At 30.7% G+C, this 19,677-nt stretch overlaps 2 protein-coding genes across 2 annotated transcripts; both read left to right on the forward strand.

Annotated features, from left to right (window-relative positions):
- The first annotated feature begins 10,260 nt into the window (after positions 1-10,260).
- LOC101214278 (7-deoxyloganetic acid glucosyltransferase) lies at positions 10,261-12,666 on the forward strand. The gene is made up of 2 exons (XM_004150198.3): positions 10,261-11,028; positions 11,647-12,666. The coding sequence occupies exons 1-2, from the start codon at positions 10,527-10,529 to the stop codon at positions 12,573-12,575; spliced, it is 1,431 nt and encodes a 476-aa protein (XP_004150246.1). The 5' UTR covers positions 10,261-10,526; the 3' UTR covers positions 12,576-12,666.
- A 3,977-nt stretch (positions 12,667-16,643) lies between these two features.
- On the forward strand, positions 16,644-18,583 carry LOC101214035 (7-deoxyloganetic acid glucosyltransferase). Its single transcript, XM_004150197.3, has 2 exons — positions 16,644-17,264; positions 17,343-18,583. Exons 1-2 carry the CDS (start codon positions 16,757-16,759, stop codon positions 18,290-18,292), a joined length of 1,458 nt encoding a protein of 485 aa, XP_004150245.3. The 5' UTR covers positions 16,644-16,756; the 3' UTR covers positions 18,293-18,583.
- The last annotated feature ends 1,094 nt before the right edge of the window (positions 18,584-19,677 follow it).

Consider the following 19,677-nt stretch of genomic DNA (forward strand, 5'->3'; position numbering starts at 1 on the left):
GATGTATGGTGTTAGATCTTGTCCACACTAGTGAAGCACAATGAAGCAAAGAAGGCACAAGTGAAGAGTTTTTAGAAACAAATGGGTGGTATTAAGACCCCACACCCCACATAATAAATAATAATAATAATGCAAGAAAAAGGAACTTGTGGGGTAAGGTTTGTGGTTGGCTTATATATACTGCCTTCTCTGTGATGAGAAATGAAAACTAGGGTTTTGGTTTCTGCTCTGATTAATTGGCCCATTCATGTTCCTCATACTTGGGACAACAATTGTTATTTCTTCTCAGGCTTTGTAACCCAGTTGGTGGTGCATAAAGGACCTTTAATATTTGAACCTCTCCCCACTAATCATTTTTTTTTCTTTTTCTAAATTCATTTTCTTGCTTTCCTTTTTAAATTGTAAAATAAAGTCAGCACGTTGGCTAAGAAAAGAAAAAATGTCTAATAATGGGAAATATATAAATGATCAGAGATAAATATATCTCCATTAGTAGGAGTACTCTATTTTAATTTCATGTACTAAATCTTCTCTCTTTGTACAATCCAAACGACAATGGCCTCTTCTTGGTGCACTAAATTCTCTCTTACAATTATGCTAATCAAATGATGTCACTAAATTTAAAGGTTTTCCTTTTAACCACTTCTTTTCTTTTTGAACTGTATATCTCCTTTTTACTTATCTCATATCTTAGAATTAATCGAGGTTCGGGTTTGGAATGTGATAAAAGAGAGTACTACATTTGTGTCAATCTAATGATATGTTTGAGTACACCTCCCTAATTACTCTAGTATTTGGTAAAAATAAAAAAATAAAGATTTTTTTGAAATTAAAATTGAAAGTGACAAAATTATGAGAGTAGATTTACATAGAGGATCAAGAGAATATCACATCATAGAGATAGTAGAAAGTTTAACAAATTCCCCTTACACACCCTATCATAGATAATGTGATCTCTTTAGCAGGAGAGAAGCTAAATTTTGGTGTTCATGATAGCTGTGTCTTTAATGAAATTTGGTCTGATCTATAGCTAGCTCTTGTGAGCTTTCTCACTGTCCAACAGTTTCTTTTTCTCATTGTCCAACAGTTCTTTTTTTCTCTCACGTTGTCCAATAGTTCATACTGTAGAGGGTAGTTCCAATTTCATAATTCATCTTCATTCTTTTCAAATTTTTTAGAATCAGTAGAAATCAGTGCAAATTTTGAAATCTTAGGCTAGAAATTTTGCACTTTAGTTTAGTTAATTTTTCACGAAGAAAGTAACATAATTTATGGATACTAATTATTTTTGAAATACAACAACTACAAAAATCTATGTGTGGTTTAAAAAATCAAGAAATAGAGTAATTAAGTGAAATTTCGTAGTTGATGAATAACCTAAGTTCATGTCATCACATTGTGTTTTTAGATCCAATCTTGTTTATTTTAGGAAATACTATATCAAATAGTACAATTTAGAAAATAAACTAAAATGAAGTAGGAGGATAAAATATTTACAAAATAGTAATTATTGATCAGTCAACATGTAACAATAATAACAATAATTGCAACTGATATCACATTTTTCAAATTAAAAACACACTTATACCAACTTACAGTAGCTATCAATAGAGAATGATAACAATTGATAGCAACAAAATGATAACATTTTTTTAATCAGTACTAACTTTGATCACTCATATAACGACTAAACAACTTTTAATTTGACAAATTAAAAAGAAGCATCCAAAATGGCAGCTGCACAAAAGTTTCTTTCTAGTCTTTTAGTAATTTTGTATTATATATAAATATATATTTATTTATTTATTTATAATATATACACAATTATTGTTATATATATAATATATATATTCTATTAATTTTTACTTAAATGATGTTCATATCCAAGTGGTCTTTTCATATTTTTTTTAAAAAATAATTATGCATGTTTAAGTTTATGAAATCTATTTAATTATCATCCAAAGACAAAAGTATTCAATATACGACTATGAGATTGCAATGTTATTATCGAAGGTAGACATTTTTTTTTCCTTGGGATAAATGAATAAGAGATAGTAAAATACTCATAAAATAGTAATCTTCTGTTTAATATAAATCAATCTTAATTATTTACGTTATTATATATGTGTGTATAGGTTAACAAGTTTTTATTTGATAGTTTTTATTTTAAAATTAAAACTTATAAACTGCTATGGTGCAATCTGTTCGGCTTACTACTTCTACTCTCTTTCTTTATTATTATTTTTTAAACTTTAATGTTTGTTGTTTATCTTCTTCAATTCAAAGGTTTTCTTCCAGGCTTCTCCTCTGCTTTTCTGTTTTGACTTAATTCTAAACTTGTCTTTACCTCTCTCTCCACCTATTGTTTATGAATGCATCACTCTTTCTCAACTAAGGGTGCTTGATCAGAGTGTTATGGATGTAACAAACCTATTTGAGATACTCGAATACCCTTCATTCTTCAAACTCTAATTTCTTTGTTAGGAATAAGCAAATATACGAAACTTTTACCTATAAATTTGTTATTTATTATCTACTAATTTCTTTCAAAATTTTCAAAAATCAACCAAACCTGTTTTGTATTCAGAATTCAACTAAGAAGGCAAATGATTCTGCAAAGAAATGTGAAAATTCAATATTAAAGCATCGTGTGAAGTTTTAGGAGAAAACCATTATTGTAAAGTTTTGAAATTGTTATCCAATGAAAACCTAAATTATAATACTAATTTGTTTAATCAAATCTAATAGTTTAAGGAAAACCTAGAAATTAAACAAAAACCCACGTATGTATTTGATACAATAATCCAAATACAAATATTTGTTATCTCTAACATTTAAATTTTAGTCATCCAACTGCTACATATATATATATATTTATAAGCATCAAATAATTTTCACAATCCAAATGAGTGGTAACAATACACACACACACACCACACAACAAGTCACAACTAGTTGTCAATCATATACTTGGGATGTGGGATATAATGAGAATGTTACTATTGTGCAAATTTAATTTGGAATAATTCAGTGCACCTGTTAATCTATACTCCTACATATCTTTTTTTAAAAAGAAAAAAAAGAAAAAAAACTAGTTGACATTCTCATCCTTTGGACGAGACATAATATAATGAAAGTATTATGATATTTGGAATCCTTCGGCATTCTTGTTTAATTGTATGAAAAGAAATTAAAAGTTTGACCATATAAAAATCATAACACAAATCCTGATAAAGGTTCAATGAACAAAAATTGGAATGAAGAATCAATACAGAGCTACACAAAATCAATTAATGTGTGATTAAGTAATTGAATAATTGCTGATTTAGTGGTCCAATGTGACAATTTAATTCCACTGGTGAGGCTTTAATATTTGGATGGCAAATGATTTGGACCACAAAGTTATATTGGTTTGGGGGAGGAGAGCATCATATTGAGAGTGTCAGGCAGTTTAATTTGTACTTAATGTATACATATATACACTACTTCCTAAGCTATGATTCCCCAACATTTCATATATAAGTTTCTGTGAGTACCATTTTCTGCTTCCAAAACTTATTGCGAAACCAATAAACCACTTCTCATTGTCTTTTACATCATTACAAATCCATGTAAAAACCTTGAGCTTCATAACGTTCCGCTCCATCCCTCTAATATTACCTTTCTAAAATAACTTCTCTCATGTTGTACCTATTTTGTTTTTTAAAATGATGTTTGTTTGATTCTTATTTGCTTTATCAATGAACAAATACATTTTTTTAAGTTTTAGAACTTTTATATAGATTTTGTTTTAAAAACAATGTCTGAAAGTAGCTAAGATATAATACATGGAAAGAATTCATTTTTATTATATCTTTTTTATCTATGTTTAATTTGAGTAAGAGATTAAAAAGTTTAACTCAAAATTTCAAAATTTCAATCATTAAAAACTATTTTTTAGTTTGATATTTTAAAACATTAATATCAATATATAACAAAGTAATAAATTTAGAGGTAGAAGTGGAATTTATAGATCGAATTTTTAAAAGCTAAAATTAAAAAATCAAATAATTATAAAAGTGATCTAAACAACATTGCATGTGCGCTTTTGTTTGTAGCTTTACAAATTTGAGAGCTAGTTTTCTTCCAAAATTTATTTTTCTTTAATTCTTATATGAAGTAATTTCTTCCTTAAATAAAATATATGTAAGCAACAATTTAGCTTTTAAATGTTAAAAAGGTAAAAGAAAAGATTAATTTGATTCATATACTTTTAAATTTCCATCAATTTAATTTCTTCTTGTGAAAACTTATATGATGTAAATGTTTTATCTCAACAGATAATCATAGTTGATTGTTAGGTGAGTTATCATTCTACATGTAAGACTTTTTTTAATACATACAAATAAGAAATGAGATATTTGAATCATAAACCTCTTAACTCTAAACCTATATTAAATTGTTGAGTTAAATTTTTATTAGTATCTACAACTTTTTATATATATATATATATGTGCAGTTGTGCGTAGAGAGAGAATAGCTTTGTCCAAATGAATGAATAGTGGATGACATTCAATATAGGCAACCACAAAAAAGAGTAAGGAGAGGCCAAAATTTGAAAACCTATGCACCATAGATATATTAATTCATTTTTCTACCTCTCACAATAGAAAGTGATAGAAAAGACCCTAAATGAGAAATCTTCTCCAAGGGAGAATCAATTTTTTGCAAGTTATTCTTCATTAGAGCTAATACCTATCATCCAAATTATGAGATATCATATAGCCAGACAATTTCCTTATAAAGGCCATGCAATAAGATCAATGATTTTGATGTTTTGATAAACTTGTTCATCTATTCCCTATTCTTGAATTATAAATCATGCCAAAGTTCGCTAAAAGAAAAGGATAGTAGAGAGAAAAAGTATTAAGAAGGAAAATATATATATATATATATATATATATACCTTCTTTCCCCCAAACCATTTCACATCTTGAATTGAGTAATTATAGGCTATGATACGACTTGATAGACTAGTTTGCATTTCCAAAATTAATATAATAATTCAATCATCTCACAAGGCTGCATCTGATTCCACAAAGGGTTTGGTTTTAGTATATATTGTTGGAATAAAAACAATCCACAAACAAAAACAAAGATAAAAAATCGAACAAAAAGAAATTAGACACATAGATGTTAACTCAGTGTGTTAATTAGTTACATATCCATAAGTTGGAATAGAAAAATATTTTATATCTTGAAAAGCAACATATGTAGTCCAAAATACATAGATGTATAATGTTGATTATCTTGATGGTTTATATATATATATAGTATCATCTCTTAGACCTTAAATAAAATAGGCCCAAAATGAAAACGGAATAATATAATCTCAAGACTTGGTGATTGGTCATTTAGAGATAGTTTGAAATTAGTATTTCAATATTATATTTTCGAAATTTGAAAGGGGTAATTTGAAAACTTAATTGAACAAAACCATGAACTCTTTATTATGTAAAAAGGGTACAAACAAAAGCATATGAAAAGATGAAGAGCTAGCCTAGCACATGGATTTTCATTGTGTTAAACAATGAAACAATGAGGAAGAAAAAGGGAGGCCGGGGGGGTCTCTCTGTTGAAGGACAAACTCAACTCAATCAATCCCATGTAAGGACGACACCCTCTCCTACCCCACAACTTCATTTATTTTTGGCCAACAAACTTCTTCAGAACTTTTCAATTTGGTCTCTGCAGCAGAGAAGTTGGAGATGTGTGTGAACACAACTGAATGTTGAAGAATATTAGGGCTTCCATCTTTTCACCATATATATGGACCCTCACCTTGTAATGGATTCAACAACACTTCCCCTAATTTACCTAACCACTGTAACAAGTTTTAGACTTTGGGTCCAATTTCTTTTCAAAATGCTTGCTCTTTTTTTGTGGGGCCTTCAGCAAACAACTACTATAGTTATCCATTAACCCAAAACTTGTGGTTTGTGTTAAAGAAAACGACAATAAATAATTATATATATACATAAATGGACAAAAAAAAGAAAATGAAAAACCTAAAACAGAAGATAATCAATCTACAAATTCACGCCGTTCATTAATAATCTACAAACTTGGATAAGGAAGGGCAACAAAAGCATTTTGTGAGGAGGAATATATTATGCTTTAGAATACGTTACTCCAAGGTAAATATTATATATGTAATTGAAGAAAATGTGTGTAACAAATAATTTGCTTTTGCCCTTGCCTATTTTCCACCCAATTACAAAACCTCCAACAAACTATTTTATGCAACTTCGTTTCTTATGAATAACTTTTTTTTTATATGTATTCTTGAAAAAATATTAGTGGATTAGATGACTAACACTATGTCAAGCACGATGTTACGACCATATATTCGACAAGATCAGGAGTGTTACAAAAACAATCAGAAAAAGTTATGACACAAAGATTGATAATCCAATTTGGTGCAAAATCACCTACGTCTGGGAGGCTGGAATTAAACTTCACTATATAAATAGTAACAATTACAACTAAAGTACTTATCTAATAGACTTCTTCTTTAGTAACTCTCATATAACTTGCTCTTCAATGATTCAATTTAGGCTCCCCTCACTTCCACAATATGTTTCTTCAAGCTTTGAATGAGTTGACTCCCTCGATACAATATGCTTAGGCTTCCCCTAAGAGTGAGAGATCATTTCTCACATTCATTATACTTAGGCTCCCCCTAAATACAATATAATCAATATCAAACACCTCCCAAATCGTTGTACAAGTTCTGCAATAATTTATATAGATTGATATTTGTATAGTTGTTTGAGAGGCTAAATAATTGATTCAAGATATTTCAACACTTAGCATGCCATAATGAGTATACCTATTCAAAGATAGACTACACTCACTATGAGAAAGTATTTAAGTTCTCATTCCAAAATATGCACACATGTCATCTAAGAGGAAGAAGATTCAAACTTTTAAAGATAAATGCATCGTTGACCGATTAAATAGGGTCATACTCTTATATATACCCGTATCAGCCATGTCGGTCACGTCTCTTAACTTTCCTCCATATATGTTAAATCGTAACATATTAACCAAAATAACTGAAACTAATGCGAGAAAAGATGTCATATTCCAACAATTTTATTATAAAACCTTCCATTCATGATATCAAGTTAATCGTTAAAGAAAGCAGGGTCCAAAAATCTTAAAATCTTATTAAAAGAAAAACAATGTATTGGGGATCCAAGTCAGCTCATAAAATGGAAGGCCATAAATTTGGAGATGTTGTTTTGGATTGGCGTAATATCAAAGAAAGCAAAGCATATATGAGGGACATTCCATGTCGGTTTTGTTTAGAAAAAAAAAAAAATAGTCTCTTCCATTCATATTGTCTCTCTCTCAGGTTTTGATCTCCACCAACTCTGATGTGTGTGTGTGTATTATATATATACATTTGTGGTCCTTTTTTAGGGTTGCAGACAGCCAAAGAAAACTTAAAAGCTTTTGTCCATAAACTTTGGGTTATTGGTTGGAAAGCTTTGCAAAATTCCTTTTTGTGTTGTCATTCCTCATCTAAAGCTTTCTCTATTTTTAATTTGTAGCTTACACGCACACACAAAATAAAAGGTGACAGCTACCTTCTTCTTTCTTTTCCCTGCCTTGTCTTTTCCTCCCTTTTTCACAAAAGAAAAACAAATACCTACTGAAATAATTGAATGACATGTATATTACTAAAAAGTCTCACTCCACTTTGTATTTTGTGTCAATATTTCTTAATTAGCTTTTGAGAGACTCAAAAATATATTTAAATTTTTTTGGATGAAAAACATTCGAGGATAGTCTTGAAACAAAACTAACTGTAATAGTGTTCTTTTAATTCTTTTTGAGGCTTTAAAGAGTACTTTTCAAAAATTTTAGAAAGTCAGTCGGTATTTTTTTATACAAAATACAAAATTGAGGAACATTTTTAATAATTTACACACATTTTAATGGTTAAGTCATAGAGTAAAATTAAGTCAGGGAATCAAAACTTTCCTGGTATGGAGCTATAACCATTGGTGTTTTGGAACAAAATGTAAGATAACTCTTCAGCTCATTGGACCAAGGCATGCCCCATTGTACATTTTGCTAGTGGCCAAGGCCGATAACTTTAGCTTTGGGCCAAGGCCTATCTCAACCCTCTCTCATTCACCCCATTTTGTGTTACTTTTTTACCCTTTTTTCAACGGTATTCTAGTTTTTCATAAATATTTTAAATTGATTAATATAGTATGTAAGTATAAAATGATCCATTTATCCATCTTTATTATTAATAATATATTTAAAATATAGAAAAAGAAAAAAAAGGAAAATGGATCACGAATAATATTTACATTTATTAGATATCTTATGTAAATATGATAAGTGATTAATTCTATTATTATAGTAGTATTATAATAAAAAAATTCATTAACTATTTTTATTTTGTTGATTTCGTTCAAAAAATCTTCCCTCTCAATCTCTCTCTTTCATTCTTTCTTTCGCTTTGCATTGTTTTTCATATATTCTACCTATTCATTCTTTCTTTCGCTTTGCATTGTTTTTCATATATTCTACCTAATTATAGTATATATTGAATAATACAATATTTGTTTTATGAATGAAATGTTTTTATATCAATTTGTTTATAGAAGGTGAACCCACATGAAGAGAAATCAAGGATGTAGGTTATGGTTTTAGAAAATTTAAAACAAAAAAAGGTAAAAGTTTCCTTCTTCGAATACGTTGAATATTGATTCCATTTTCTTCACAAAAGACACCGAATAATAGAAGATTGGGAAAAATATAAGCGGTGAAGAAGAAAATTGGTGGTCGACTGGTACAGCGATCTTTCGAAGAAAATTGACAAAAATTTAAGGTTAGTAAGAATTTATATTTCGTATTTGAATAGTATATCGAAGATAACATCATTTATGTATTAATGAATATATGAAGTAATATATATGTAACAAATCACATAAAATATATGTATTATGCAGTAATATATATGTAGGAATTCAAAAAATTTGATCGGATAGATAATCAATGTATACAGTGGTATATAAATGCAATAAGAAAAAAATCACAAAACATGAAAAAAAATTATGTATTGAATATATGCACTAGAATATATGTAACAAATCACAAAACATAAATGAATTATTTAGTTGCATATATGTAAGAAATAAAAAAATATTTAATTAATATATAATCTGTGTATATATTGGTATATATACACAATAAGAAAAAATCACAGAATATGAAATAGAATATGTGTATTTATTATTAAATATGCAGTAGTATATATGTGACAAATCACAAAACATAAATTTATTATTCAATGGTATACCACAATATATATGAATAACGGAACATTTAATAAACAAATCTATGTCAAGCATGATAGAAAAATGAACTGAATAATAAAAAAATTAAACAAAATAGAATGAATATGACTGAAATATATACTACGGAACGGAAGAAGAACATAATTTTTTATTCTAACGGAAGAAGAATTGTGTTTCTCTCGCATGTCTTCCTTTAGATCTTAATAGTCAGATTTCTTTATGGAAAGAATGAACTACTTCATGAAGGATCAATCTCTAAGGTTATATTATCTCTAAAATTATATTTATAGACGACATATCAAATAACATATAATGCGTATGGGCCACATTAATAATATTATATTTAAAATAAATCTAACACATAACACCTGCTTGTGACAGCATTGCCTACCTTCAAACACCAAAATCTTCAAAAATCCTTCTTAATCAGTTCTTATGTCCCCTTCTATTCCAAGACACGATTCTCACAAAAAAATTAAATTCATAATTTTGAAAAATCCATAGGAAAGAAGAATTCCTTGGTTAAGGTGTGAAAGCTCATATTTCCTTGGGTTGTGCATAATACATTTTCAAATTCCATATTTCAACATTGGGGTTTTATAATGTAAATGAACCCTTTTGACAATTCTATTTTTTCTAATAATTTTTCGATTTAACTACTTTTTTTTTTCTTTTGTTATTTGATCTTTGTGCTATATGCAACTCATTTTTTTTTTAATGATTATATTATATACTTTTTAGAGGTTTTTATTCAACTTATTACCTACAACAAAATCACTCATAGACAAGATTTATTGCACGACTAAATTTATAAATAGAGTAGTAGTAGACTAAATTTGTTTTAGAAAAGTGAACCAAAAACTAACAATGTATACTAAATTTTGAAACTATTAAAATTGTAAGATTTATATTTGAACATTTGAAAGTATGTAATCTGTCTTTTTGGTATCCACATAAGCATCCAATCACATGTTGCAACACCACAATTTTTTTCATTTTTTAAAAATAGAACTTTTTCTAGTACATTTTTTTCAGTTGAAACAAAGACATGAAATTAAAGATGAGTATTGCAGAACCACCTAAATATTGCTCAAATAGAAACGAAGGCAATTTAAGGCATGTAAGGCTTGGTGTGAGCCAAATACTCCCACTTGTTTGTTAGCCATGAAAGGAGAACCACAAGCTCCCCATGTTCTAATCTTTCCTCTTCCCTTCCAAGGCCATATCAACTCCATGTTGAAGCTGGCAGAACTCCTTTCAATAGCAGGCATCACTGTTACATTCCTCAACACCCCTCACTTCCAAAGCCAACTCACTCGCCACTCCGATGTTCTCTCTCGCTTCTCTCGCTTTCCCACCTTTCGCTTCCACACCATCATCGATGGCCTTCCACCTGACCACCCTCGAACGATTGAGTTCTTCGCCCAAATCATATCCTCCTTGGACTCCATCACCAAGCCAATTTTCAGAAACTGGCTGGTTTCTGGGCATTTCGGTTCCAATCTCACTTGCGTCGTGCTCGATGGTTTCCTTAAGAATTTTATTGATGGCGATGAAGATGAAGTTAAACAGCCTATATTTGGGTTTCGTACTGTCAGTGCTTGTTCTGTTTGGACTTATCTTTGTGCTCCTCATCTCATTGAAGATGGCCAACTTCCTATTAGAGGTACCTTATCTTCCTATTTGTGCTTTAAATTTTAATTTTTGTGATGAGTGGGTGTGTGTTTTATTACTCATTAAACTCTACACCCACTTGTTTCTACTCATAGTTTGAAGAGATAATTGAAAGTTTGCACTGAATTAAGAGCATATGTTTACCTACCACCTAGAACCTTACCTCAGTATGGAACCAACATGCAGTGTTCTTTTCCTTGTTTTTTTAAGTGATAAAAGTGAGATGCAATCGAAAAAAACAGTTTTGAAAGTTTGAAGAATATGTTAAAGAGAATTTAATTACGCTTAGGTTAAAAATTATTTGTATGTGTTCAAGTGCGTACTATTTTAGTTTAAGTCACAAATGACCTAATGAGAGATACAAACTAATTGAAATTCAACCACCAAGTAAGTTGGAGGCCAAAAACGCTCTCTTAAGTGTTAGTCTAAAAGAATGGAGACAAACGTATAGTAATAAAAAGGAAAACAAACATAATCTTCACAAATACAAAATTTAAAAGGGTACATGACTTGAGTAATTAACATTAGTATGTCGTTGTGTAATGTTATACATTCAGTTCATTTTTAAAAAAATTTAAAATATGTTTTATGTAATGTATTATAAATGAAGGTGAGGAAGATATGGACAGAATGATCACGAACCTACCAGGTATGGAAAATCTTCTTAGATGCAGAGACCTTCCTGGTTTATGCCGAGTCACAGACACAAACGACTCTGTTCTTCAATACACTCTCAAACAAACTCAAGGAAGCTATCAGTTTCACGCCCTCATACTGAATTCATTCGAAGATTTGGAAGGACCCATTCTCTCTAAAATTCGAACTAATTTATGCCCAAATCTGTACACTATCGGACCCCTTCATTCCCTTCTCAAAACCAAACTCTCCCACGAAACAGAGTCTCTCAACAATCTCTGGGAAGTGGACCGGACCTGCTTGGCATGGCTGGACAATCAACCGCCGGGATCCGTCATTTACGTTAGTTTTGGAAGCATTACTGTGATGGGAAATGAAGGGCTCATGGAGTTTTGGCATGGATTGGTGAATAGTGGGAGGAATTTCTTGTGGGTCATACGGCCTGACCTTGTGAGTGGCAAAAATGGGGAGATTGAAATACCGGCGGATTTGGAGGAGGGGACGAAACAGAGAGGGTACGTGGTGGGGTGGGCACCGCAAGAGAAAGTGCTTTCGCACGAAGCAGTTGGTGGGTTTTTGACTCACAGTGGTTGGAATTCGACTTTAGAAAGCATAGTAGCAGGGAAGGCGATGGTTTGTTGGCCGTATACGGCGGATCAGCAAGTGAACAGTAGATTTGTAAGCAATGTGTGGAAATTGGGAGTTGATATGAAGGATATGTGCGATAGAGAAATTGTGGCAAAAATGGTGAATGAGGTTATGGTGAATAGAAAAGAGGAATTTAAGAGATCGGCGATTGAGATGGCTAATTTGGCAAGGCGAAGTGTGAGCCTCGGTGGATCGTCGTATGCTGATTTTGATCGTCTAGTAAACGAGATAAGATTGTTGAGCCTCAGGCAATAGAGACCATCCACTCCTCTCTCTTTTCAATTGTTTCAATCCTTCAAATTGAAATTTCTAATCTTGTTCATTTTTCAACTATTTCAATCCTTAATTTTCTAATCTTCTTAATTTAAAGAAAATGGCAAATTTGATGAAATAATAATTAATAATATAGCAATATTTTAAAATAATTGCAATTATAGCAAACTAATAGACTTTCTATCTGTGATAGACCAATATTTGTATTCGTTATCTGATAGACTTATATCATGGATAGAATTGAATAAATTTTGCTATATTTGCAATATTTTTAAAATGTTGATATATACTTAATTATTTTGAATCTACGGACTAAATTTGCAACTATCCCTCAATTTAAACTCTCAAAATTGAATTGGTTTCTCTCTAAAACCTCAAAACTATAACTTTTTATAACTATATTTATTTAAACCATCTAACTTACAGACATGTATCCAAATAAAACATAAATTGGGGGTCTGTTTTTCTCCCGGCTTCTTTGAGTTTTTCTTGTTCTTCTTCCATTTTTTTTATAATTGAAGGGTTTAAAAGAAAGTGAAAACATAAAAACTATAAAATCTTAGGAGGCATTTGAGACAATGAATAACTTTTATTATAGTTTGTGTTGTGTTATTATAGTATGTGTGGTCTCTCTGTTTGGATGAAGATTATTATAATCTAGAAAATTTGAAACGTTTTTTTCCTTGCTTAAAAAAAACTACATGGTCACTTCTCGATTGAGGTTTTTCTAACTAGTTATATTATATGGAGTTAGTGGCTCATTCTAAAAATTCAATTCCATTATTCTAAACTATCATTTATAACATAATCATGTAAACTAAATATGAAAATAAATACTAGAATAATTATTGTTAAAACATAATTTGCCCTTAAAATTCAATCTCGTCATGATGGAGGTTTTCCTAACTAATTATATACTATATAGAGTTTAGCATTCTTTTATTCTTTTTTCCAAGAATTCAAACCCTCGTTCCAAAAATTGAACTTAATTTTAATTTATTTTTCTAGTTGTCTTAATGTTACCATTATTTTTCAAGTTGAATCTTAATCTTAGCATTATTAAAACCAGAAATTCTTGATGAAATAGTTGGAAATTTTAATTAAACCCATCAACTTCTTGTTGGGATCTATTCATAATATCAATTAATGTATGTATCCAGCATTTCATCTTCAACATCAAGCTCAACTTCATCATCAAAGGCCAAGAAGAAAGGCAGGCCAATAAGTGGAGAAGGTGAGAGAGTCGAAACCTATTGCATACTGTCACAAACAGAAGGTAAAAAAAACCTATTGGAGAGGATAGTTTTCAAGGTACACATAAAAAAAAATCTTTTCATCTGTTTGTGATTTAGGAAGAATTTGAGAGGATAAAAAAAAGAAGTTTTTTGCATTTATTGGATTTAAGGCTGTGTTGTAAGTTTTTTTTTTAAAAAAATTAAGTCCATTTAATTACTACGACTTGAAATTTAGTGTGGTTTTCTTTAATTCAGGTGGTTCATGATTATGAGTTAATAATTTGGCACCAATTTTGGCTACTTGTTGTGTTAATTAATTAGTGTCGTGTATCCTCATATGGGTGTTGTGTTTAATTATTCATTTGAATCACTCATTTGGCTCCTATATTAATTAATTATCATTCTGGCATGTTGTGTTAATTATTTGGCGATTGCGTTAATTATTTGCATCTGTATTAATGTGTTAATTCTTCATTTGCATCGCGCATTAATGAATTAATTAGCATGTTGGCCTACTTTAATTACTTAGCAACCATTTTTTAATTATTTGACATTCTAAATTTGAGTTAGTTATTTGCATCTGTATTAATTAATTAATTAGCATCATGGTATCGTGTGATTACTTATTTGGCACCCATTTTGGTGTGCTAATTATTCATCTAGCATCCTGCATTAATTATTTGTATTGACCAACTTTAATTACTTGGCACTCATTTGACTCGTTTAATTATTTGCATACTTTTAATTATTTGGCACTCATTCGACATTATGTGTTAATTATTAATTTGTTGTTAATAATTATTGATCTAACATCCATTTGGCTTTCTATGCTAATACCATTTGGCCTAATTAGCATCGTGACATCGTTAATTATTTGGCACTCATTTGACATCGTGTGTTAATTATTTATTTTGCATTATGTGTTAATAATTATTCATTTGGTATATTGCATTCTGCATTAATTAATTAGTCTGACATCATGCTTATTTACCTGGTCTGCCCTTTGCATACTGCTGTCTTAATTAATTATTTTGCATTTGTTGCCTTAATTATTTATTTGGCATCCTCAAATCTTGCATATTTTTGCATCTTTTTAAATTATGTATGTATTTATTTTATCTGTATTATTTTATCAACATATTACCTTAAAATATTTCTCAAATTTCACATTATTTTGTCATTATTATTATTTATTTTCCAATTTAAATATAAAAATCTCGGTTGAAAAAAAGTATTATTCTTTTATGGATTTTATAATTTAAATTCCATGAATCTCTATTTGAAATTTAATTAATAGATTGTTTTAAAATTATAAACACATTTCATAATTTAAATGAGTTTGAGTAGTGTTTTTTATAAATTTATTAATTCTTAGATACATGAAGTTTCTCATGGAGATTAAAATATCAAAGTTTGATATTTTAATATTCTTGAGGTGAATATAAAAAATATTTTAAAACAAAAATAAATTTCATTTTTTCTAATAGCTCCCATGTCACCCATAATTATCAATTCATACTTATGTTGTATTTAATTTGACGTGAATTGATAACCATGGGACATTTTAAAAAAATCTAAATAAAAAACTTTGTTTTGTGAACGTCTATAATTTAGTATAAAATATAAAATTGGATAATCATTTTATGGGTGTTGTAGGTGTTAACACCTTCCCTACGTACAATACTCTCAAACTTAAATCTCTTGAATGAATTTACTAGACCATCTTATTTATTTATTTTTTTGGGTGACTCCAAAAAATGCTCCAATAATTAACTCAAAATGCAGAATGTCAAGTAATTGAAGTAGACCAACATACTAACTAATTAATGCACGATGTCAAATGGAGAATTAACATGCAAGTAATTAACAAAGCAGCCACATAATTAACAGAACAAACTAATTTTTTTTTTTAAAAAATACAATAGTGTAAATTAAAAATAATAATATATATTCTTTTGTTATAACCCTTCCCACACAAACCTTCCTCAATTAAGAATTATGATACTCTACAACAAAAGATTATTATAATCCCCATAATGTTGGTTATAATAATCCTTCCATATTTTCATAATCTCATTTTCCATATTCCTTTCCTTCTCCCCTTCTCCCCTTCTCCCAAAGGGTCCTTGGTCTCAAACTCGAAAATGAATTTTGTCCTACTTTTTCAAACTTTACATACATCATCATTAGCCAAAACTACACAAAAACATTCTTATGTTTTTTCCCTTTTCCTCTCTTCTTTCTTCTCAAATTTTTTTTCTCCATTTTGTGTTGGTCTCCATTTTTCCTATCTTCATTTATCTTGGACGCTCGTAATATTAAGTTGAGATATTGCCGGCCATTAAAATCTTTGTGTAATTAATTTTTTCTTTTGAAAATAGAGAGAACGAAGAAAGAATGAGATAAACTAGACCAATGGAAGAGAGTGAAAACGCCTCAATAAGACAGAAGAGAACAAGAGAGAAAAAATCAAGAGAATGAGAAGATCAGAAAGAGGGGAAGAGCAAGAGATCATTCCACGTTTGTTTAGATAATTTCTTTTTATTTTTTTTTAGTATAAAGTGAGGTAAATAATATAAACAGCCAAAATTTTGACCATGATATATGGTAGTAGAGTTAAGTTATTGATAACAAACATGGATAATTTCATCCAAAAATAATCTTATAAAAAAATCACAATTTAAAAGGGTAGGTAGATATCAATTTTATTTTCACCAACATTATGTATTAAAAGTCGTAATATGTGTTCGGCCTAATTTTTTTTAAAAAAATAAAAATCTCATTAGGGTCGTACGACATTTACCTAAGCTAGAAATTGAAATAAATAAATAATTTTTTTTCCAGGTTTTCCCAATTGCTAATAAAATATAGAAATCCCCAAGAGAGTCACTCCATCCTCCTCCATAGCCACAAACTCTGCACCTGCCCATGGAGGAACCACAATCAACCTCTCCCCATGTTCTTCTCTTTCCTGCCCCCGCCCAAGGCCACCTCAACGTCATGCTCAAGCTCGCCGAGCTTCTTTCCCTCTCCTCCATTCGTGTCACCTTCCTCACTACCGAACACTCCTACCGCCAACTCACCCTCCACTCCGACGTCCTCCCCCGCTTCTCCCTTTTTCCCTCCTTCCAATTCCGAACCATCTCCGACGGCCTTCCCCTATCCCACCCTCGCACTTTCTCCCACCACTTGCCTGAAATGCTCCACTCATTCGTATCCGTTACCAAGCCCTTGTTCAGAGACATGCTCCTTTCACCCCATTTCTCCTCCGATCTCACTTGCCTCATTCTCGACGGCTTCTTCAGCTACCTCCTTGATATCGATGACGATTTTGTTAAAGTACCCGTTTTCTGTTTTCGTACTTTTGGTGCTTGTTCTACCTGGACCATCCTCTCTATTCCTAATCTAATCAAACAGGAGCAACTTACGATTAAAGGTACCAGATCTTAACTTCTACCGCAGCTTTCTTTAATTTTTGGCTAATTATATTGATCAATTATTACTATCTTAACAGGGGAGGAAGATATGGATAGGATTCTAGATAACGTTCCCGGTATGGAGAATCTTCTCCGACGCAGAGATCTTCCTGGTTTTTGCAGAGCCACTGACCCAAACAATGACCTAATTCTTCAATTCATTGTGAGTGCGTTTATTCGAAGCACCAAATTCAGTGCCCTCATAATGAACACATTCGAGGATTTGGAAGGACCCATTCTCTCTAACATTCGAACTTTGTGCCCAAATCTGTACTCAATCGGACCTCTTCATGCCCTTCTCAAAACCAAACTCAACCACGAAACAGAATCTCTGAACAATCTGTGGGAGGTGGATCGGAGCTGTCTGACGTGGCTGGACAATCAAGCGGCGGGATCCGTGATTTATGTCAGTTTTGGTAGCATTACGGTGATGGGTAATCGCGAACTCTTGGAGTTTTGGCATGGATTGGTGAATAGTGGGAGGCGTTTTTTGTGGGTCATACGGCCGGACCTTGTGAAGGGCAAAAATGGGGAGATTGAAATTCCGGCGGAGTTGGAGGAGGGGACGAAACAGAGAGGGTACATGGTGGGATGGACACCGCAAGAGAAAGTGCTTTGTCATGAAGCAGTTGGCGGGTTTTTGACACACAGTGGTTGGAATTCGACATTGGAGAGCATAGTTGCAGGGAAGCCGATGATATGTTGGCCGTATGGATTTGATCAGCAGGTTAACAGTAGATTTGTGAGCAATGTGTGGAATTTGGGTTTGGATATGAAGGATTTGTGCGACAGAGAAACGGTGGCGAAAATGGTGAATGATGTTATGGTGAATAGGAAAGAGGAATTTGTGAGATCGGCGACTGAAATTGCTAATTTGGCAAGACGAAGTGTGAACCCTGGTGGATCATCTTATGCCAATTTTGACCGTTTGGTTGAAGATATTAGAAATTTGAGTGGACAAAAGACATCCGTTATTGTTAACAAATAGAATTTGTGTTTCTGAAAGGGCATTTGACGAATTATCGCAAACTTGGAACAGTCATTGGTTGTTAAAAAGTTATTTTGTAGTTTGAAACTCAAACCCACATCGATAACACACTTTGTTTACATCAACAGTGATTTAAGTTGTTTGTGGCAGCCATGAGTGGTAGAGTCAAAAAGTTTCACGTGGAAAAGCACCAGGTTTAATTTAAATATTGTAAATAAATAAACTATTTAGAGATTTATTCTAATTTTATAAATATTTATTATAATATTGTAGTTTTTAATAATTTTGAAAGTATTATGTTCCTCTCCTCTGTTAGTCCTTTTCTTGTTTGGACCATGGATCACCCGGACGAAAAAGAATATCACTAATCCCCTTATTCTTTCTCTTTTTCTCATTCTCTTTTCTCGTTTATTACCACACTTTTCCCACTTAATCATTTCATTTTCCAATATAACCTTTTCATTTTTCAATATAAGGCTTATCTTTCTTCTTCTTCTTCTCTTTTCTCATTTATTTCTTTTTCTCTCCAAATTAATCATCTTATTTCTTCTCTTTTCCAAATAAATCAACAAATTAATTCACCTCTTCTTCTTCATTCTCTATGTGCCAAGCAAATTAGTCATCTTCTCGTATGTTGTTATCGTTCTCATGAAGAAAAAATATTAAAAGCGAAAGAAAAAATATTTAAAATGAAAGAAAATATAAAAACAACAGTACACAATTTTTTATTGTATAGGATTGATGATTCAAATTTTAAATACAAAATTTATCTTTGTATTCTATCTCATTCTCTTTTTCAATATGGTTTGATTTAAAAAGAAAAAATTTATGATTATGTAATTATTTAAATTTACATATTTAAATATATATAAAAAAACAGCAAGGTCATCTTGGTTGAAAACCCGACCTTGAAGAGAGAAAAATATTTGAGTGATCAACTTAAGACATAGGAGAGAGAGTAAGAGGTCTTAGGTTGAACCCAAAACATACAAGAAAGAGTACAAATCTACGATATTTCAATAAATATTTTTGAAACTTCCATATTTAGCTAAATGTTTTGTAAACTAACCATATTTATATAAATTTATCGAAAAGCACGATGTAATAATATAAAAGTATCAAAAAAATGAAAAAAAAGAAAGAAGAGTAACCTGGTTAATTAATTTACGTTCGTCAAATGTTGATTGAGGTAGAATTTGGGTCTCACGTGAGTCTAATTCTTCCTTCTTCGTTTCTTTTCTTTTCTTTTCTTTTTCCTAAATAACAAATATGCACGTACTATAATCGTTCATTTTTCCATGTACCAAATATATGTGCATCATAATAAATGCAATACTAGAAGATAACTAAGATTAGAGTTTATATTTTCTAAAGTATGTATTATC

This window comes from Cucumis sativus, chromosome 5 (genome assembly GCF_000004075.3).
Source record: "Cucumis sativus cultivar 9930 chromosome 5, Cucumber_9930_V3, whole genome shotgun sequence".
Taxonomy (NCBI): domain Eukaryota; kingdom Viridiplantae; phylum Streptophyta; class Magnoliopsida; order Cucurbitales; family Cucurbitaceae; genus Cucumis; species Cucumis sativus.